Source organism: Salmo salar, chromosome 02 (assembly GCF_965601325.2).
Source record: "Salmo salar chromosome 02, fSalSal1, whole genome shotgun sequence".
NCBI classification, from domain to species: domain Eukaryota; kingdom Metazoa; phylum Chordata; class Actinopteri; order Salmoniformes; family Salmonidae; genus Salmo; species Salmo salar.
Genome location: NC_138292.1, coordinates 66,704,041 through 66,722,393, shown reverse-complemented (window position 1 = coordinate 66,722,393; position 18,353 = coordinate 66,704,041). Strand labels below are relative to the sequence as shown.

The window sequence follows — 18,353 nt, the reverse complement described above, 5'->3', positions numbered from 1 at the left end:
GGGCGCCAAGTTTCCACGAAAACAGATCAGAGACAAGAATAGTTGGGGGGAGTCACATGGTGTTGAGGGCTTTTAAATCAGTGAGCGGAGCTTGAAGCCTGGGATCAGTCCATGTGGTGGATGCCAATGGCAACAATATGAGTGGGATTGGGACCCACAACCACAGTAGTGTGACGGTGATGGCGTTTGATATGAACAGGACCGCGGCTCTCACCGCGGTCGACCAGGATATGAACGCAGCAGTACATGGTAGGTAAGGTCAACTATAGGGCTGCTTTTTGGTATCTAGAAACATATTGTAAGAATCTAGCCTCTTCATTTGTAAGTTGAATTGGGAGTGTTGTTGGTTGAGTGGGACTTTGTGTCTTGAATAAGTTTCAGTGTTTGACTTGAAATGAAGGTGAACCTTAGTCTTCACTTGTTTCCCCTCTTCTTAGAATTTGGTCACCAGTCACTTGTTCCTTTCCTTCTTCTTCCAGAGCTCAAGGTGTTCAACATCATCCTAATGTCTCTAGCCTTGTGTGTTCTCACCATCACTGGCCTGTTCTGCAGCATATCCTGTCACAACCGCAGACGGTAAGGCTTGATGTACTACAATAGCCATAAGCCTTTGTACTACATATGAATCTTAGCAAAGATTGTATAATATATTGACAAGATATTGGATATGTCCTCAAATATGGAAGGCAGGCCGGAGGAGGCGAGATCAGGTGGGACCATTCTAGCCAATGAGAGGGCAGATAATCGTGTAAACAGACCATAGAGTTAGAGCACTCATCTTTGTATCTATGCCATTATAGCATCTGTTAGAGAGAATTGGCAGCACCATTGAGGCTATCTCTATTTAAAAGTCTTCATCATTGATTGATTGTTCCTAACTCATAGGAATCCCCACTCAGTTGACTACTTTAAAATGGTGGAGGCCCTCAATGGCAAGGTCCATTCTAAAACAAGTTATATCCATGATGAGTCCTCTATCTCTATGAGAAAAGGCACATCTGCGATATAAAGTCATTTTTTGGGTAAGTTGCAGAAATTCCACGTGTCCACTTATATCAGTGCATTCGTAACAACCATTACGAAATGTCTATTCGATCAAATAAGCCTCACGTAGCAAATTAGCAATTACATTTTTTATTGACAAATTCAACACTCTCTTGTTGACCTCCATACAAACATTTACTTTGTAAATAAATTATTTTCGTGGACAGATTTTGGGTGGGGTAAAACCTCTCGCTTTGCATCTCCTGTCACAGTCGCAGGAGGTAAGGCTTGTTGTACTACAGTACCCATAATTCCATATATATATATATATATATATATATATATATATTTTAGTAAAGAGGCTCTACAGCATCTCCTGTCACGGTCGCAGGAGGTCATCTGTCTCTGGGTCATGTTTATATCTCTGGCTAACAATTACCTCTCCGAGTCATGTTGGCATCCTCAGCTAAAGTCATCTTAGTAATGACTCTCACTCATTAGGCTACATTGGAGCAAACAAAATATTTGGTAATTGAACATGACGCTTAAATTACATTGAAGCTTTGAAGGTTGTTTTGGTGACAAACCTAGACGTGTAGCCCAGAGGAGGCTGGTGGGATGAGCTTTAGGAGGACGGCTCAATGCAACGGCTGGAATGGAATTAATGGAACGGAGTCAAACATGCCGTTTCCATGTTTGATGCGTTTAATACCTTTCCATTTATTCCATTCCAGCCATTACAATGAGCCCGGCTTCCTCTGGCGTAGCCTTTTTCTCACTGTACGACTCCACATTTAACACAGTAGAACAGTGACACTCCATGGACATATGATGAAACTGAATGGTCTTTTACAGCAAGTTTTTACCATGTTGGTTTACCATGTTGATGTGCACACAAAATAATGGACATTTTAATGCATTGGTTTAAAATGACAAGAAAGAAGACATAGAAAGTCCCACAGTTCCCTGAAAGCGCATTATATCTTTTCCCGCCTCCAGGCTGTCGAAGAGGGCCCATATGTATGAGAGTGCTGTGCTTCGTGACGTACCAGTCAACCCGGTGGACATCAGAGCTGTCAAGAGATCCACCAGTTTCAGAAACCCTCTCTCATTCTTCATAAAACAGGAAGCATCTAAGGACAACTCCAGAATCTACTACATCTACAGTAACCCTCTACCCATAGGGCTGGAGGAAGAGGACAATATCCAGAATATCGCCCCTGGTGGATCGAAGGAGCAAGAAGAGCTAACTTTTCAGGACTACGCCAATGATCCCAATAGTGGTATCATCCTGGACCCACCCAACTTTTACATGCAGCTCTAGAGCAAGGTGGCATGTTCCACTTCATGGGAGGGGTGTTTGATTTTTTTGTCCTATTCAAGTTTGTATTTTGGGAAAATCATTGTCTAAAGTGGATGACAACTTTGATGAAGTTATTTGGAAGTTGTGAAAGATTATTTTTTCCAAACTTGGATATTTATTTAACCGCCATAAAACAGTTCAGACATGGATGGTGTGCTTTAGAAAAGAAGCATAGCGTGAAATACACAGAGACCAGAACGATAGATGGTAGCTTCTCAGAGAAAATATCAAAAGAAAAGGTTATCATCACTGCTGAGATGAGCAATCAATTGATTGATCAATTGTACTCCTGGGCAATACAATTGGATTAAATAAGAGTCAGTCACAGAATAGCCTTCAGGCAATTGGCTGGGTTTCCCTGATCAGCCAATCCAGGGCCTCCTTGCGGCCCTGCCTCTCCAGCTCTGCTCCAATCGTCTCCCGGCACTGCCTGTGGTACTCGTTCACCCAATCACGCTGCAGGAAGATAAGAGAGTGTCACACACAGAGTGATAACATACAAAATGGCAGAACTATTACTAATCGATTTCCCCGGTTTCAAAGAGCACCTGTGGATATTTCCTGAAGACCTCCTTATACATTATCTTTCTCTCCTATGGCAAAGCTGATTTGAAACTGAAAGATTGTTTTATTTCTGCTCTACTACGTGTCACTTCATTCAACCAAACAATACAGTTTTTCTACCCAAGTTTCAAGTGCCATGTTGACATTATAGATCTGTATAATTACTTTTTTAAATTACAACTAAATGGGTGCTCTATTTTAGTAGAACTAAATGGGTGCTCTATTTTAGTAGAACTAAATGGGTGCTCTATTTTAGTAGAACTAAATGGGTGCTCTATTTTAGTAGAACTAAATGGGTGCTCTGTTTTAGTAGAACTAAATGGGTGCTCTGTTTTAGTAGAACTAAATGGGTGCTCTATTTTAGTAGAACTAAATGGGTGCTCTGTTTTAGTAGAACTAAATGGGTGCTCTGTTTTAGTAGAACTAAATGGGTGCTGTGTTTTAGTAGAACTAAATGGGTGCTCTGTTTTAGTAGAAATACATGAATGATAGCTCCTAAAGAAACAGTGTGTTTGGTAAAATATGAATTTCAAAGAATGGGGAACAAGACTGACCTCTTTCTGGGTGAGAAGATCTGTGTTTACCATCTTGGCTTGGATGGGGACCAGAGTGAGAGGCTCAAACGTCAAACTGCCCTTGTTTCTGTAGTTGTACTGAGGACACAGACAAAGGTCACATGGTCTTCACACTTCATTTTACACGTAGTCAGTCAATCTGTCTCCATAAACATAAATACTCATTCTTCACTCTATACACACACTTCACTTGATACTTATTCAGTCAATTTCTTACCTTGGGTTTTGCTGGCACCACCAGAACAACGTTTTCAATTCTAATGCCAAACAAGCCGTCCTCATAGTACCCAGGTTCTGAGGAAAGGAAGGAGACAAGTTCAGGTGTGTGTGAGAGAGAAACAGACAGAGACAGAGACAGAGAGAGAGAAATAGTTAAATTGTCTGTGTGTTTGTGTATGCATGCATGCATGATAGTTAGTTAGTAAGTGTGTGTGTATGCGTGCCTGCATGTCTGTGTGTATGTGCATGCATGTACGTGAGTGTGTGTACGTCCATGTGTGTGTGAGCGTACCCACCATCGCTGACAATCATGCCTGCCTCCAGGGGCTCGTCGGCGAAGGTCTTGTAGGAGATCCCACAGGGTCCCTCGTGGACATTGAGGAAACATCCCACCCCGTGGCCCGTACCATGGAGGTAGTCCAGCCCAGACTCCCACAGCGCCTGGCGGGCAAACGAGTCCAGCAGGTGGCCTAAGGGCGGAGGTTTACATTTCACATATTAGTCATTTAAAAACAAACACTGGCAACATTGAGTACTCCACAAACAACAAGGTCTCACCTTTGGTTCCGTTGGGGAAAATGGCGGCGCTGACGGCTATATGTCCCTTCAGAACATAGGTGAAGGTTTCCTGAGATATAGAGAGAAAATCTATAGGTCACTGAACATACCACTGGGACTTTCTCTCTGTCATATGCTGTAGCAGGTCATGAGAGGAGAGGCCATATGGATAACTGTTACCTTCTCATAAGCAGAGGGGGATCCAAAGTGCATGGTGCGGGTGACGTCTGTTGTTCCATCACTAGAAAACACCAGAACCAGAATTTATTATAACAACATGTTTTATTTGTAATGTGTCACATTATTACGTGATTTGGTGAATGTGTAGCATTATCACGTGTGGAATTATGTGCGGGTTTGCCGCGCGCGCGGGATTGTCACATGCGGGACTATGCGCGGCATTATCACACGCGGGACTATGCGCGGCATTTTCACATGCGGGATTATGCGTAGCATTATTACATGTAGGATTATGTGTAGCATTATTACATGTAGGATTATGTGTAGCATTATTACATGTAGGATTATGTGTAGCATTATTACTTACATATACTGGGCTCCAGAGTCAAGGAGGTAGATTTCGTTTAGAGAGAGAGTTCTGTTGGTTTCAGGGAGGGGTCTATAGGGCAACAAAAATAAGTACATAAATACAAAATAAATGATCAAAAACATGATTATAGACCACTCTACATTAATTTCAGTGTAATAAAGTTATACAAAAAACAAAGGTACTTGTAATGAATGATTGCTCCGTTTGGTCCAACACTGGAAATGGATGGGAAGCTGAGTCCGACAAAGTCTTTCTGTTGGCTGAAAACACATAAAATACATGAATATTTATTTATGTGTATTTAAGCAATAAGGACTGAGGGGGTGTGGTATATGGCCAATATACCACGGCTGTGGGCTGTTCTTAGGCACAACGCGTCGCAGAGTTGAAGTAGGTACATACAGTGAGGGAAAAAAGTATTCGATCCCCTGCGGATTTTGTACGTTTGCCCACTGACAAAGAAATGATCAGTCTATAATTTTAATGGTAGGTTTATTTCAACAGTGAGAGACAGAATAACAACAACAAAAAATCCAGGAAAACGCATGTCAAAAACGTTATAAATTGATTTGCATTTTAATGAGGGAAATAAGTATTTGACCCCCTTTCAATCAGAAAGATTTCTGCCTCCCAGGTGTCTTTTATACAGGTAACGAGCTGAGATTAGGAGCACACTCTTAAAGGGAGTGCTCCTAATCTCAGTTTGTTACCTGTATAAAAGACACCTGTCCACAGAAGCAATCAATCAGATTCCAAACTCTCCACCATGGCCAAGACCAAAGAGCTCTCCAAGGATGTCAGGGACAAGATTGTAGACCTACACAAGGCTGGAATGGGCTACAAGACCATCACCAAGCAGCTTGGTGAGAAGGTGACAACAGTTGGTGCGATTATTCGCAAATGGAAGAAACACAAAAGAACTGTCAATCTCCCTCGGCCTGGGGCTCCATGCAAGATCTCACCTCGTGGAGTTGCAATGATCATGAGAACGGGGAGGAATCAGCCCAGAACTACACGGGAGGATCTTGTCAATGATCTCAAGGCAGCTGGGACCATAGTCGCCAAGAAAACAATTGGTAACGCACTATGCCGTGAAGGACTGAAATCCTGCAGCGCCCGCAAGGTCCCGCTGCTCAACAAAACACATATACATGCCCGTCTGAAGTTTGCTAATGAACATCTAAATGATTCAGAGGACAACTGGGTGAAAGTGTTGTGGTCAGATGAGACCAAAATGGAGCTCTTTGGCATCAACTCAACTCGCCGTGTTTGGAGGAGGAGGAATGCTGCCTATGACCCCAAGAACACCACAAACATGGAGGTGGAAACATTATGCTTTGGGGGTGTTTTCCTGCTAAGGGGACAGGACAACTTCACCGCATCAAAGGGACGATGGACGGGGCCATGTACTGTCAAATCTCATCATGAGAACGGGGAGGAATAATGGGTCGTGGATGGGTATTCCAGCATGACAATGACCCAAAACACACGGCCAAGGCAACAAAGGAGTGGCTCAAGAAGAAGCACATTAAGGTCCTGGAGTGGCCTAGCCAGTCTCCAGACCTTAATCCCATAGAAAATCTGTGGAGGGAGCTAAAGGTTCGAGTTGCCAAACGTCAGCCTCGAAACCTTAATGACTTGGAGAAGATCTGCAAAGAGGAGTGGGACAAAATCCCTCCTGAGATGTGTGCAAACCTGGTGGCCAACTACAAGAAACATCTGACCTCTGATTGCCAACAAGGGTTTGGCCACCAAGTACTAAGTCATGTTTTGCAGAGGGGTCAAATACTTATTTCCCTCATTAAAATGCAAATCAATTTATAACATTTTTGACATGCGTTTTTCTGGATTTTTGTTGTTGTTATTCTGTCTCTCACTGTTCAAATAAACCTACCATTAAAATTATAGACTAATCATTTCTTTTTCAGTGGGCAAACGTACAAAATCAGCAGGGGATCAAATACTTTTTTCCCCTCAGCGTACAGTTCCTAATTGTTTCAATAGAGGGAGTTAAAATGCTAAATATCCCTCTCATTCAAAAACATCTGACTCACTGGGAATATCTCAATTACATACTCCTCGAGTCCTCTCTACTCGTCTCCTTCTCAAAACCCATTGGATGAGAAAGCCAGAGGTCCCTCCCCTCTGACCTTCTCCTCCAATGGGTTTTGAGAAAGAGATGAGAGAGGAGTATGCAATTGTCCTATTGCCTTGTGCTTCAGAAATGATTTTTCAGTGTAGTGACTGCACGGAACCTATAAAATCTCAATCTAAAGATCCAGGATAATAAGTGAAGTTGGAGAGAAAACGTCACAGATGTTGTTATTACATAGCTTTGTTATTTTATGGTTGAAGTGAAAAGTAGAACCCCACCTGCGTAACTCCTCGGCCTTATCTGCTGCGGATATCTCAGTCACTGTGCCTTTTGGAATCTATAAAACAACAACCACACAGTACATGACACGTAGTCATTGTAACACTCACAGCCAAAAAGTCTGCAATCATAAAACCGTAATACTACTTTCAGCTACAAAACTACTGGAAATTACATTTTAAAAGTACATATAAAGTACCTCTTTTTCCAACCAAGCGAAGAGCTCACAAAGGGCGACAGCATCCTTGATCTGTGGTTGAGGAGAAAAAGTCAAACATGATCAATGGCTGGTTGATGATACAATTATGGTGATTTTATGATGTCTGAAATCCAATTATATAATTGTAAGAGTCAAAATGTCAAAGGTAACTTACATGGGCCATTTTCATCCCTTGAATCTCGGTGGCGTTCTTGACAGCTTTGGCGAGGCAGAGAGGAGTGTAGGGGATAAGAGACCGGTGGGCCTGTGGATAAAACAGAAAAACAAAGCAATGAATTAGTTGGTACCTGATGCTACACATATCATTTTACTAAATAGGCCTACATGTAAACTCAGCAAAAAAAGAAACGTCCCTTTTTCAGGACCCGGTCTTTCAAAGATAATTCGTAAAAATCCAAATAACTTCACAGATCTTAATTGTAAAGGGTTTAAACACTGTTTCCCATGCTTGTTCAATGAACCATAAACAATTAATGAACATGTACCTGTGGAACGGTCGTTAAGACACTTAAAGCTTACAGACAGTAGGCAATTAAGGTCACAGTTATGAAAACCTAGGACACTAAAGAGGCCTTTCTACTGACTCTGAAAAACACCAAAAGAGAGATGCCCAGGGTCCCTGCTCATCTGCATGAACGTGCCTTAGGCATGCTGCAAGGAGGCATGAGGACTGCAGATGTGGCCAGGGCAATAAATGTCCGTACTGTGAGACGCCTAAGATAGCACTACAGGGAGAAAGGACGGACAGCTGATCATGTAACAGCTGCACAGGATCGGTACATCCGAACATCACACCTGCGGGACAGGTACAGGATGGCAACAACAACTGCCCGAGTTACACCAGGAACACACAATCCCTCCATCAGTGCTCAGACTGTCCGCAATAGGCTGAGAGAGACTGGACTGAGGGCTTCTAGGCCTGTTGTAAGGCAGGTCCTCACCAGACACCACCGGCAACAACGTCACCTATGGGCACAAACCTACCATCGCTGGACCAGACAGGACTGGCAAAAAGTGCTCTTCACTGACGAGTCGCGGTTTTGTCTCACCAGGGGTGATGGTCGGATTTGCGTTTATCATCGAAGGAATGAGCGTTACACCAAGGCCTGTACTCTGGAGCGGGATCGATTTGTAGGCGGAGGGTCCGTCATGGTCTGGGGCGGTGTGTCACTGCATCATTGGACTGAGCTTGTTGTCATTGCAGGCAATCTCAACGCTGTGCGTTACAGGGAAGACATCCTCCTCCCTCATGTGGTACCTTCCTGCAAGCTCATCCTGACATGACCCTCCAGCATGACAATGCCACCAGCCATACTGCTCGTTCTGTGCGTGATTTCCTGCAAGACAGGAATGCCAGTGTTCTGCCATGGCCAGCGAAGAGCCTGGATCTCAATCCCATTGAGCACATCTGGGACCTGTTGGATTGGAGGGTGAAGGCTAGGGCCATTCCCCGTATAAATGTCTGGGAACTTGCAGGTGCCTTGGTGGAAGAGTGGGGTAACATCTCACAGCAAGAACTGGCAAATCTGGTGCAGTCCATGAGGAGGAGATGCACTGCAGTACTTAATGCAGCTGGTGGCCACACCAGATACTGACTGTTACTTTTGATTTTGACCCCCCCTTTGTTCAGGGACACATTATTCAATTTCTGTTAGTCACATGTCTGTGGAACTTGTTCAGTTTATGTCTCAGTTGTTGAATCTTATGTTCACACAAATATTTACACGTTAAGTTTGCTGAAAATAAACGCAGTTGACAGTGAGAGGATGTTTCTATTTTTGCTGAGTTTATTAACAAAGGTACTTTACATTGTTTGGGGGTAACTCATCCCCATCCCACTCATTCCACCAATGTGATACAGCTATGCACAGTGGTCATTTTGTGCCTGACTACACAGTCGCACTCTCTCACCTTGGGGATGACCTGCGTGAGGGCGCAGCTGGCTTTGTCACTGATCCACACCTTCTCCTTGGGCCCCAGGGAGGCACACACAGCCTGCAGCTCCGTGAACACAGACTCATAGGGGGCAGTCTGGACGCTAAGCTCCGCCTTGGAGGGCGTGTCCAGCTGAAGGTGCTCCCTCACCGTCGGCACGGCCAGACGCTTGATGTCCACGAAGAGCCTAGGTGGGGTCAGAGGTCAGATTCATGTCCTACTTCTCATAGGAGATCAAAGTATGCAGTGCATTCTATACTGTGTCAGAGAAAAGACAGTCGGGAAAGAAAGTAAAGTTTTTTATTTTATTTTTATTTTATTTTTGATTAATTTAGGTGCTTTTAGGATCTTTTACCTGATTGTGTTCATTCCAACGATGGCGTACGCAAAGAAAACAGGGTCGTACTCGATGTCAGAGCCACGGAGGTTGAACAGCCCTGGGAAGAGTAACACAGTTAAAACACACTACCACTTTACACCTGTTTGGTGGATACGATTTTTCCTGTTCTCCTTCAACAATTTCAGTAATGTATTTCATTGTAAGGTCTACACCTGTTGTATTCGACACGTGACAAATCAAATTTGATTTAGATTTTTATGTACAGTAGTTTGAATCTTATAAACAGCTATTTAAAATGGTGTCTTCTACTAAAAATAAATTAGCTAACACTGTGTTATTATTATGCCTCATAATCATTATTATAAATATGATCCTAATCATTATTAATAATTGTATTATTATTATGATGAGGTTACCCTCCTCACCCTCTAGGGAAGAAGCCCAGACAAACCCCCTCATTTAGACACACTAGTCTAAAAGTGACTGGACGACTGCAATCAACATCAACATTGTCCTCCCTAATTAACACAAACACTCTGGCCAGCCAATCAGCTCTGAGAGCTCTATAGGCTCGTTAGGGCTAGCTAACGAGGTGCTCAGACAGGCATCTACAGGGACACCCGTACAGCCTCAGGGTTCTTGGATGGTGATCAGGGGGTGTCGTGTCTACCTCACAGGGTTATGCAACGTAACTGTTTGGTGAGGTCATTCAATAAAGTGCATTAACCCTGGTCCTGTAGGTCTACTGGTTGGGCAGACTTTTGTTCCAGCCCAGCACTAACACACCTGATTCAATCCATCAACTACTCTTCAATCAAGACATTTGATTAGGTTTCATTGTAAATAATAATTTGCTCTTAACTGACTTGCCTAGTTAAATAAAAAAAATTCAAATGCGTTGAATCAGGTGTGCTAGTGCTGGGTTGGAACGAAAGCCTGTGCACCCTGTAACTCGACATGACCAGGGTTAGTGAGTTGGTGATATTTTATATGGTAATTCTCTGTGCTGTGTTATAGTAACTATATCAGTATAAAGGGAATCATACATGCAATCTCATCCAGCGCCGTGGCAACGAACCAAGAGATCTTCCTCTCGGCCATCTTGGATCTCAGAGCGGTCATCTTGTCCTGCCAGGTCAGACCTGGAACAGAGGAGGACCTGGATTAACTGTGAACCACTGATGAGGAAGATGTCATCATGCCATCGTCACTGTTGAACAAAATCCTTTCTGTATCAAAAACATTGTACACACATGTACAGCTACAACCTTTCAACCAGATAGGACACATAACACCTCTAGAATGTTGAATAGGTCAATAATGGCTCCAAGCGGTACTACCGACCCGTGAACCCCAGGCCCAGGGTGAGGAGCTGAGTGGAGGGTCTGGTTGGACGGTCCATCCAGATGGCATCTATCAGGTTGTCCTGAACAGCCACCAGGGAGTGGCCTGCACTGGCCAGGGCCTTAGACATGTTCTTCCACTGGTCTGGATGGAACAACAGACAGGTCATGTAACCATAGTGAGCACCAAAATGGTAGATACTTAGCACTGGAAGTATAGTACACAACATGTACTACACCATTATTACTGTGTATGACGTAAGAGATGTAGAACTCTACGGACCAGCAGCAATGATCCAGGGGTCCACTCCTACTTTCGAGTTCTCAGGCAGCACACTGATCAGCCAGTCCTCCTGGCTAAGTGTCTCCTTCAGACCTGGTGACAGGAAACACCCGCAATGAGCCAGAAAATACTGACATCTCACAACACAGTAGACTGTCCCATGTGTGGTATGTCTTATCAAGAGAAGCATCGGCCAATCTATACTAAAGTGGTTAAGTGCATTTGCTTTAAAGTTTTAACTTTAGATGCAGAAGAAACCAACTTCCACTTATACTAGCTTCAACTAAGTGTCTTCAGATGCCATATCCATTCAAGAACTAAGAGTGTTGTTGTTTACCCATCTTCATGAGGGTCCAGTTGTTGTCCATCTGCTGGCTGGCCTGGAGGAAGTACCGTCCGTCTGTCCACATGGCCGCATGCTTCTCTGTCACTATGGCCGTACCTGGAGACATGTCATCAATCAATCAAGGCTACATATCTGTTCTCTGTCACTATGGCCGTGCCTGGAGACATGTCATCAATCAATCAAGGCTACATATCTGTTCTCAGTCACTATGGCCGTGCCTGGAGACATGTCATCAATCAATCAAGGCTACATATCTGTTCTCAGTCACTATGGCCGTGCCTGGAGACATGTCATCAATCAATCAAGGCTACATATCTGTTCTCTGTCACTATGGCCGTGCCTGGAGACATGTCATCAATCAATCAAGGCTACATATCTGTTCTCTGTCACTATGGCCGTGCCTGGAGACACGTCGTCTTAATATCTGATTCTTAGCCATGTCTTTAGTTGTCACTATGCTACTGTTTGAAGCTTGTCAAGCAGGGCTACAGAACTGTCCTGTTTCTATGGCCTGATTTCATTTTATTATCAACGTGTCCAAACTCTGACCCCAATTCAATACAAGCAAATGTCTGTCTATATTGTTTATAGATGTCCTGTTCTTTCTTAGGGCGTACAAGTTCACTGCAAGGTGTGCAGTTATGGGAAATGACAATACAACTTTCCTGGTATTGTATGAAGTGTTGATTTCATCTGGTCTGACATGACCAAAGGCTGTGATAAGTTTGTCTTTGTGTATTCACTGGTGTTCTCGCCATATCAACCTCCTTTATAACAAGGGAACTAGATCCTGACACAAGTACACACACACACACACACACACACACACACACACACACACACACACACACACACACACACACACACACACACACACACACACACACACACACACACACACACACACACACACACACACACACACACACACACACACACACACACACCCCTACCTGCGGAGCCATTGAAGCCACAGATGAATTCACGTCTGCAGTCACATGGTGCGAGGTTTTCACTCTGTAACGAGAGAGAGATCAGATCCAGCAGTAATCAGATATAAGTGGTCCCCTAGCAGTTATTATCTTTATCTTAATTATTCCCCTCTTGACATCACAACTCAAGACCAGAGAGAGAGAGAGGAGTAAAGAGAGAGAAAGAAAGAGTAGAGTGAACGATGTGGAGATGGAGAGGACCCTGCTATAGTCACATTGTCCATGTCTAGAGGTCAGGCAGACTTATACACACTATTGTTCATTATTTCTAATTAGTAATTCTGTGTGTGTGTGTGCATATGTGTGTTCTTGCGTGCGTGCAACCGTGTGTGTGTGTGTGACCTTGTGTGTGTGTGTTCAGTACCTGGTGTGCGTCTCCAGAGGGGACAATGTAGGCCTGGATGGGCTCAGCAATATACTTGGTGTTCCTCATGGCTTGCCGTAGCTGCCGCAGCAGCTCCACCGTGATCTTGGGAGACATGGCAGCGTCTAGGAGAGATATACAGGCGGTAAAGCCATAACAGACGAACTGAACAGGCAGCCCAAGAATGGGACTCTGTCTTCAGACGTCTATGAGATATCTGACAAATAGCCTGTTAACGTGGCGCTCAAAGTCTTAGCCTGCACATGGATCTTTAACCTTGCTGACTCAGACAAACCCAGGGTTAAATATGAACAGATTATGATTATTATCTTTGCTGCAATTGCAAACTATTAATTTACCAGCAGGCCTGATTGCTGCCTTTATACAGTATACTTTGATCACTCAAGGTCTAAGAAACCCATCTACAAAAAGGCATTTTGTGAGATCATGATTTTGAAATATTTGACATACTGTAAGGTGTATAATGGATAATATAACTGGTTTCATTTCAGGCCGTTAAAGGAATAAAATCATCCCATATTATTGATGTAGACGTTTTATTCATCGATGCCAGTATGGGCGTTATCCAATCGCCTCAACAAAGGCACCGCCGAACTCACGGATTGGCTGAAACCTACATGCGATGTTGTTTACCATTTCAGAACAATTATTTAGGAAGTTCGCTGGCAACAAGTGGTGGGAAACTGGTTAGCTAATTAAATTACTAATTGAATGATTCCAAATGTCATAATTGTGTTAATCAATTCAATACAGTTATTTTGTCGCAGTTGGGGTAGGTGTGGCATTTCATCAGTCTGCTGTGGGAGATATTCAATGGAAAAGTTACTTTGAGAAAAATAATACGAATTTCTCAGCCAATATTGTATATATTTCATTAGAGTATGAGTCACACGTTGTTCATAGCTGTAGTAGTTAGAACATTAGACATATATTTTCTACCAAAAACATTCGTGGGCTTTGCCCATCTTGCTAGCTGGGCTACGTGAGTAGCATGTAGCACGCGAGCGTCTTCCACATTACAACCACACGATAATCTCCATTCATTGCTTTCTTGCATCGGGCAACTGAACCCCAGCTAGAAAGTTTGTTAACACCATGTCAGTTTAATAAGATAACGTTAAATTGTACATTTACCTTAGAAATGCGATTCTGTTGTTTAAAACACTATTTTATGCAGCTGTCCCTTGTGTTAATTTACGAAACAGTAGGCAGCCATTGAATCGTTGACGTTTCTGGTCACGTGACACGAGCTTCTTCCAATAACCACACGGAGATGAGACTCGCCTTCCTTTAATTCAAAATACAGCGGCTCAAGTAAACTGCAACATGTCTGAAACAGTATGTAGCCTACGCCCCTGCATTGGAGTAAAAAGCCGATAGAGATTTCATGAATTTAACGTTTTCAATAATCCGTATTTATCCAAATATATTTTTTCATCATCACGTTATTTTTATGGTTACTCAATAAAAACATATATGCAAGACTTGGAAATTCACCTTAAATGGGAAAGTGGCAGTGTAATACATTAATGCATGAGAAAACAGTACATACAATGGGAGACATTTGCAAACATTTACAGCATCTCTTTCCTTCATATTGCATTTTTGATACAGTAATTGGACAGGGAAGGACAATGAAAAATTTTTGCGCTATTAAGTTTGTTTTGATGTTCTGGATATTGGGCTGAAACAGTATACTCAGTCATATTTACCCAAACGTGGAATATTTACAATATAATACAGGAAGTTGGCATTTAGTTGGCATCTAAAGTATATATTTTTTTATATCTAGGATAAAAAACGAATAAACAAAAAAATGCTTGCTTCAAGAGCAAATTCAAACCCACACCATTCAGATCAATGACAAAAAGATCATCAAAATATAGACTTCATTGCAGTTTAGAAAATAGGAATATTTGACAGTTCCAGTGTTGATTCAAAGTGAGGGTTATGGCTATGTCAAAATGGCACCCTATTCCCTATATAGTGCACTACTTTTGACCAAAACCCAAGTCTTTGCTAGGTAAAGCCCCGCCTTATCTCAGCTCACTGGTCACCATAGCAGCACCCACCCATAGCACGTGCTCCAGCAGGTATATTTCACTGGTCACCCCCAAAGTCAATTCCTCCTTTGGCTGCCTTTCCTTCCAGTTCTCTGCTGCCAATGACTGGAACGAATTACAAAAATCACTGAAGCTGGAGACTCATATCTCCCTCACTAACTTTAAGCATCAGCTGTCAGAGCAGCTCACAGATCATTGCACCTGTACATAGCCCATCCAACTACCTCATCCCCATATTGTTTTTTTGTTTTTTTGCTCCTTTGCACCCTAGTATCTCTACTTGCACATGAATTTTCTGCACATCTATCACTCCAGTGTTTAATTGCTAAATTGTAATTACTTCGCCACTACGGCCTATTTATTGCCTTACCTCCCTAATCTTACCTAATTTGCACACACTGTATATAGATTCTTTCTATTGTGTTATTGAGTGTATGTTTGTTTATTCCATGTGTAACTCTGTGTTGTTGTTTGTGTCGCACTGCTTTGCTTTATCTTGGCCAGGTCGCAGTTGTAAATGAGAACTTGTTCTCAATTGGCCTACCTGGTTAAAAAAAGGTGAAATAAAAAATGTAAAAAAGTCTCTGGTCAGAAGTAGTGCACTATATGGGGAATAGGGTGCCATTTGGGATGGAAACCTAGATCTACAGTATAAACTACTGCTGGATCAGAGAGTGTAGGAAGTAGGCTGCAGCTATCGTCAACATCACCAGATATCTCCCAGGCTCCAGCAGTTGTCCAGAACTTCCTGTTTAAATGAAAATTGAGATGAAAGATTGTATTACATGAATACGTCTACACAGTAAGGTTTATTTGTATGTTTCTGTTCAGTTATACACTATCACACCTACTGTATTGGGTGTGTGTGTGGGTGGATGGGTGTGTGTGTGTGTGTGGGTCAGTGGTGTACTTACTTGAGCAACCTTCTGTCTGCTTGAAGATGCCCATCTTCTCACTGTCTTTGATAGAGTTAATCTTGTCCGTACTCACCTCCCCTGTAAGTCAACAGGGTATTGGTTATTAAACGTCACAGTAGTATGTAGCATTGTGAGTTGCCATAGTATTATTACAATGTTATTGCCACTTTATTCTCCCCTGTAATGTCTTCATCAGGCTTCCCTAAACTCAGAATATTGTGTAAAGATTGTTTTGGAGTCTGTGAAATCTTGGATGCTATATCACGCATTCCCTACCAGAAAGTTGGTTGGCCCTCTTTGATGTCACGTAGGTTGATACATTGCTATGTTTTCATTTATGAAGCCCTTTTACAAAAAGTTCCACTGTTCCTAACATCATTACTAAACTTCAGTCATACTAGTTACCACACCCGGTTTCAGGGATGACTAACTCTGTAAATTCCTTTGCTCTACAGAGTTAGGTAAATCAGCTTTAGTTTTCTTGCACCTTATTTGTGGAACAATCTTCAAAATGTTGTTAAATGTGATGTTCTGGTGCCTCTAGGGCCGTTCAGAAAGCGGATTGAGGACCTTATTACTGATGAATGTCTTTGTTTTTTATTACCGTGTTTTTCTTTATGCTTGCATTTTGTATTTATATTTTCCTGTGTGTATTTTCTGTAATTTATTGTCTCAGTATGACTCCCTGATAAAAGAAAGGTTCAATAAATAAATCTACAGCCTAGTCTGAGTACCCAGATCAAGGATAAAACGATGTGTTTAAATGAGGAAAAAAAGTTTAGCATTCACAACTCTGAATGTCTTCATGAGGCAGTCCTAGACTGAGAACATCCCACTGATGTGTTCTTCTGATGTCATAAAGGCCATCCTGTCTGTGCTATACTGTGGTACCACTTCTCCATACACTGCTCCCCTCTGTCCGACTGGGACAGACAACTTGGAGGGGGACACCGGGTGCATCCCAAAGGGCACCCTATTCCCAACTTAGTGCACTACTTTTGACCAGGGTACATAGGGCTTTGGTCAAAAGTAGTGCACTATAGAGAACAGCCAGACACTTAACTCCAGCATCAGGTTACCCAGCAGTTTTTCTAGGTTTTGTAAGGCTTTTGAATGGGCAGAATTATTCATTGTCTGGACAGACACAGAGGCCTAAGCAGCTAGCTATTTAGTGCACTACTTTTGACCAGGGCCATTAGGGTTTTGTTAAAAGTAGTGGACTATGTAGGGAATAGGGTGCCTTTGGAATGCAACTATCTCTGAGTATCTCTCAGAGTGGGGTACAAGGGCTAAGAAAACAACAAAGCTTTATGGAGGGAAGAATCAACATCTAGCATAGCATCTACACAGAGTCCCACGATTTGGTAGTTCATTGAAAACGACACACAAAAACCCTGGTAATTGCTCTGTAGCATGAGGTGTTGTTTTTCTCCATCATACAAGGCTTAATCTGTGTCCTGCAAACTGTCTGTGAGCAGCCTACCTCCTCATTCTTCAAAAAGGTATTCCTCCACCCACCAGCACCCACAGCTCGTGTTTCAGCACCTCCGTTCCCTCTCTACCTGACTGTTAGTTGTGACATTTTAATGACAAAGACAACTATATAAGAGGTGTAATGTTCAATTACTCAGACAACATAATTATAACGTTTCCGATGTAAATAATAGGTTTACACTCCAGGTGAATGCTTTTGACTAATGTAGTGTGTCATGGCCTCCAAGAAACTAGATTCCAACATAGATTGGCAAATATAAATGCACACACACACACACACACTGTTACGGATACAAGTATCCTGTGTATGTTTCTTTTCTCTCTCCTTCTCCCCTCACAGGTGGCAATCATCATTCCCCCAATCAGTCATCAATCAGTGCCCAAACAGAAGACACCTGCTCCTCTTCCCTCACCCAATCACAGCCCCTTTCCCTTGGTTTAGTTGTTTTCTCCCCAGATCAATCTTTGTGCTCAACCTCTCTCTCTCTCTCTCTCTCTCTCTCTCTCTCTCTCTCTCTCATTGATCTCTTTTGTTTTTGCAACTACATGTCACTTTTTTTTGTTAAAGTGTTGACTGTTTGTTTGTTGGTGGGAAAAGGGGGTACCAAGACAAGTCGCCCATGGGCATACACTACCCGTAGATAACCCTTGTCTAAATATCCTAGTTAGAACTGGGCGGACCACCCACTGTATTTTTGGTCAGTTAGCTAGCTGTTCTTGAAGTAGGCTAGTCTAGTTTAGGGGTGTTTTGGATTATTGTTTCTTTGCTTGGGTCCAGCTCAGCCCCTTTTCTCACACCCCCATTACCGTGTGTTTAAAAATAAACCTGTTGTGTTTGACGGTACATT

The 18,353-nt window shown here is 42.7% G+C and overlaps 3 protein-coding genes across 4 annotated transcripts in view; 1 reads left to right on the top strand and 2 right to left on the bottom strand.

Moving 5' to 3' along the window:
- Positions 1-95: 95 nt before the first annotated feature.
- Positions 96-2,590, top strand: LOC145862383 (uncharacterized). The gene is made up of 3 exons (XM_082966120.1): positions 96-249; positions 480-576; positions 1,984-2,590. The coding sequence occupies exons 1-3, from the start codon at positions 138-140 to the stop codon at positions 2,306-2,308; spliced, it is 534 nt and encodes a 177-aa protein (XP_082822246.1). The 5' UTR covers positions 96-137; the 3' UTR covers positions 2,309-2,590.
- On the bottom strand, positions 2,440-14,309 carry LOC106590365 (xaa-Pro aminopeptidase 1). Of its 2 annotated transcripts, XM_014181312.3 has the most exons (20): positions 14,166-14,309; positions 13,011-13,135; positions 12,608-12,671; positions 11,646-11,750; positions 11,309-11,401; positions 11,027-11,170; positions 10,729-10,824; positions 9,698-9,779; positions 9,319-9,529; positions 7,562-7,651; positions 7,387-7,437; positions 7,187-7,245; positions 4,996-5,073; positions 4,811-4,882; positions 4,444-4,504; positions 4,264-4,333; positions 4,002-4,175; positions 3,704-3,780; positions 3,466-3,564; positions 2,440-2,803 (listed from the first exon to the last, which is right to left on the bottom strand). In XM_014181312.3, exons 2-20 carry the CDS (start codon positions 13,125-13,127, stop codon positions 2,684-2,686), a joined length of 1,863 nt encoding a protein of 620 aa, XP_014036787.2. In that variant the 5' UTR covers positions 13,128-13,135; positions 14,166-14,309; the 3' UTR covers positions 2,440-2,683. The 2 variants fall into 2 exon arrangements, with proteins under 2 accessions (XP_014036787.2, XP_045563959.1); XM_045708003.2 differs by lacking the exon at positions 14,166-14,309 and having other exon boundaries at positions 13,011-13,262.
- LOC106590356 (uncharacterized) overlaps positions 14,306-18,353 on the bottom strand; it is a 23,992-nt gene continuing 19,944 nt past the window's right edge. Inside the window, exons 10-11 of the mRNA XM_082966111.1 lie at positions 16,009-16,089; positions 14,306-15,842 (exon numbers count right to left, since the gene is read on the bottom strand). Of these exons, the coding sequence (XP_082822237.1) occupies positions 15,751-15,842; positions 16,009-16,089 (173 nt within the window). The 3' untranslated portion in view covers positions 14,306-15,750. The remainder of the gene's footprint in view (positions 15,843-16,008; positions 16,090-18,353) is intronic.

Coding starts and splice junctions, on each gene's coding strand:
- LOC106590365 (XM_014181312.3), bottom strand. CDS start 13,127: ATGTCTCCCAAGATCACGGTGGAGCTGCTGCGGCAGCTACGGCAAGCC. Junction 4,883..4,995: donor GGAGCAATCATTCATTACAA/GTACCTTTGTTT, acceptor GTTGCCCTATAG/ACCCCTCCCTGAAACCAACA. Junction 3,565..3,703: donor TGGTGCCAGCAAAACCCAAG/GTAAGAAATTGA, acceptor CTGTGTCCTCAG/TACAACTACAGAAACAAGGG.
- LOC145862383 (XM_082966120.1), top strand. CDS start 138: ATGAGTGGGATTGGGACCCACAACCACAGTAGTGTGACGGTGATGGCG. Junction 250..479: donor TATGAACGCAGCAGTACATG/GTAGGTAAGGTC, acceptor TTCTTCTTCCAG/AGCTCAAGGTGTTCAACATC. Junction 577..1,983: donor TCCTGTCACAACCGCAGACG/GTAAGGCTTGAT, acceptor TCCCGCCTCCAG/GCTGTCGAAGAGGGCCCATA.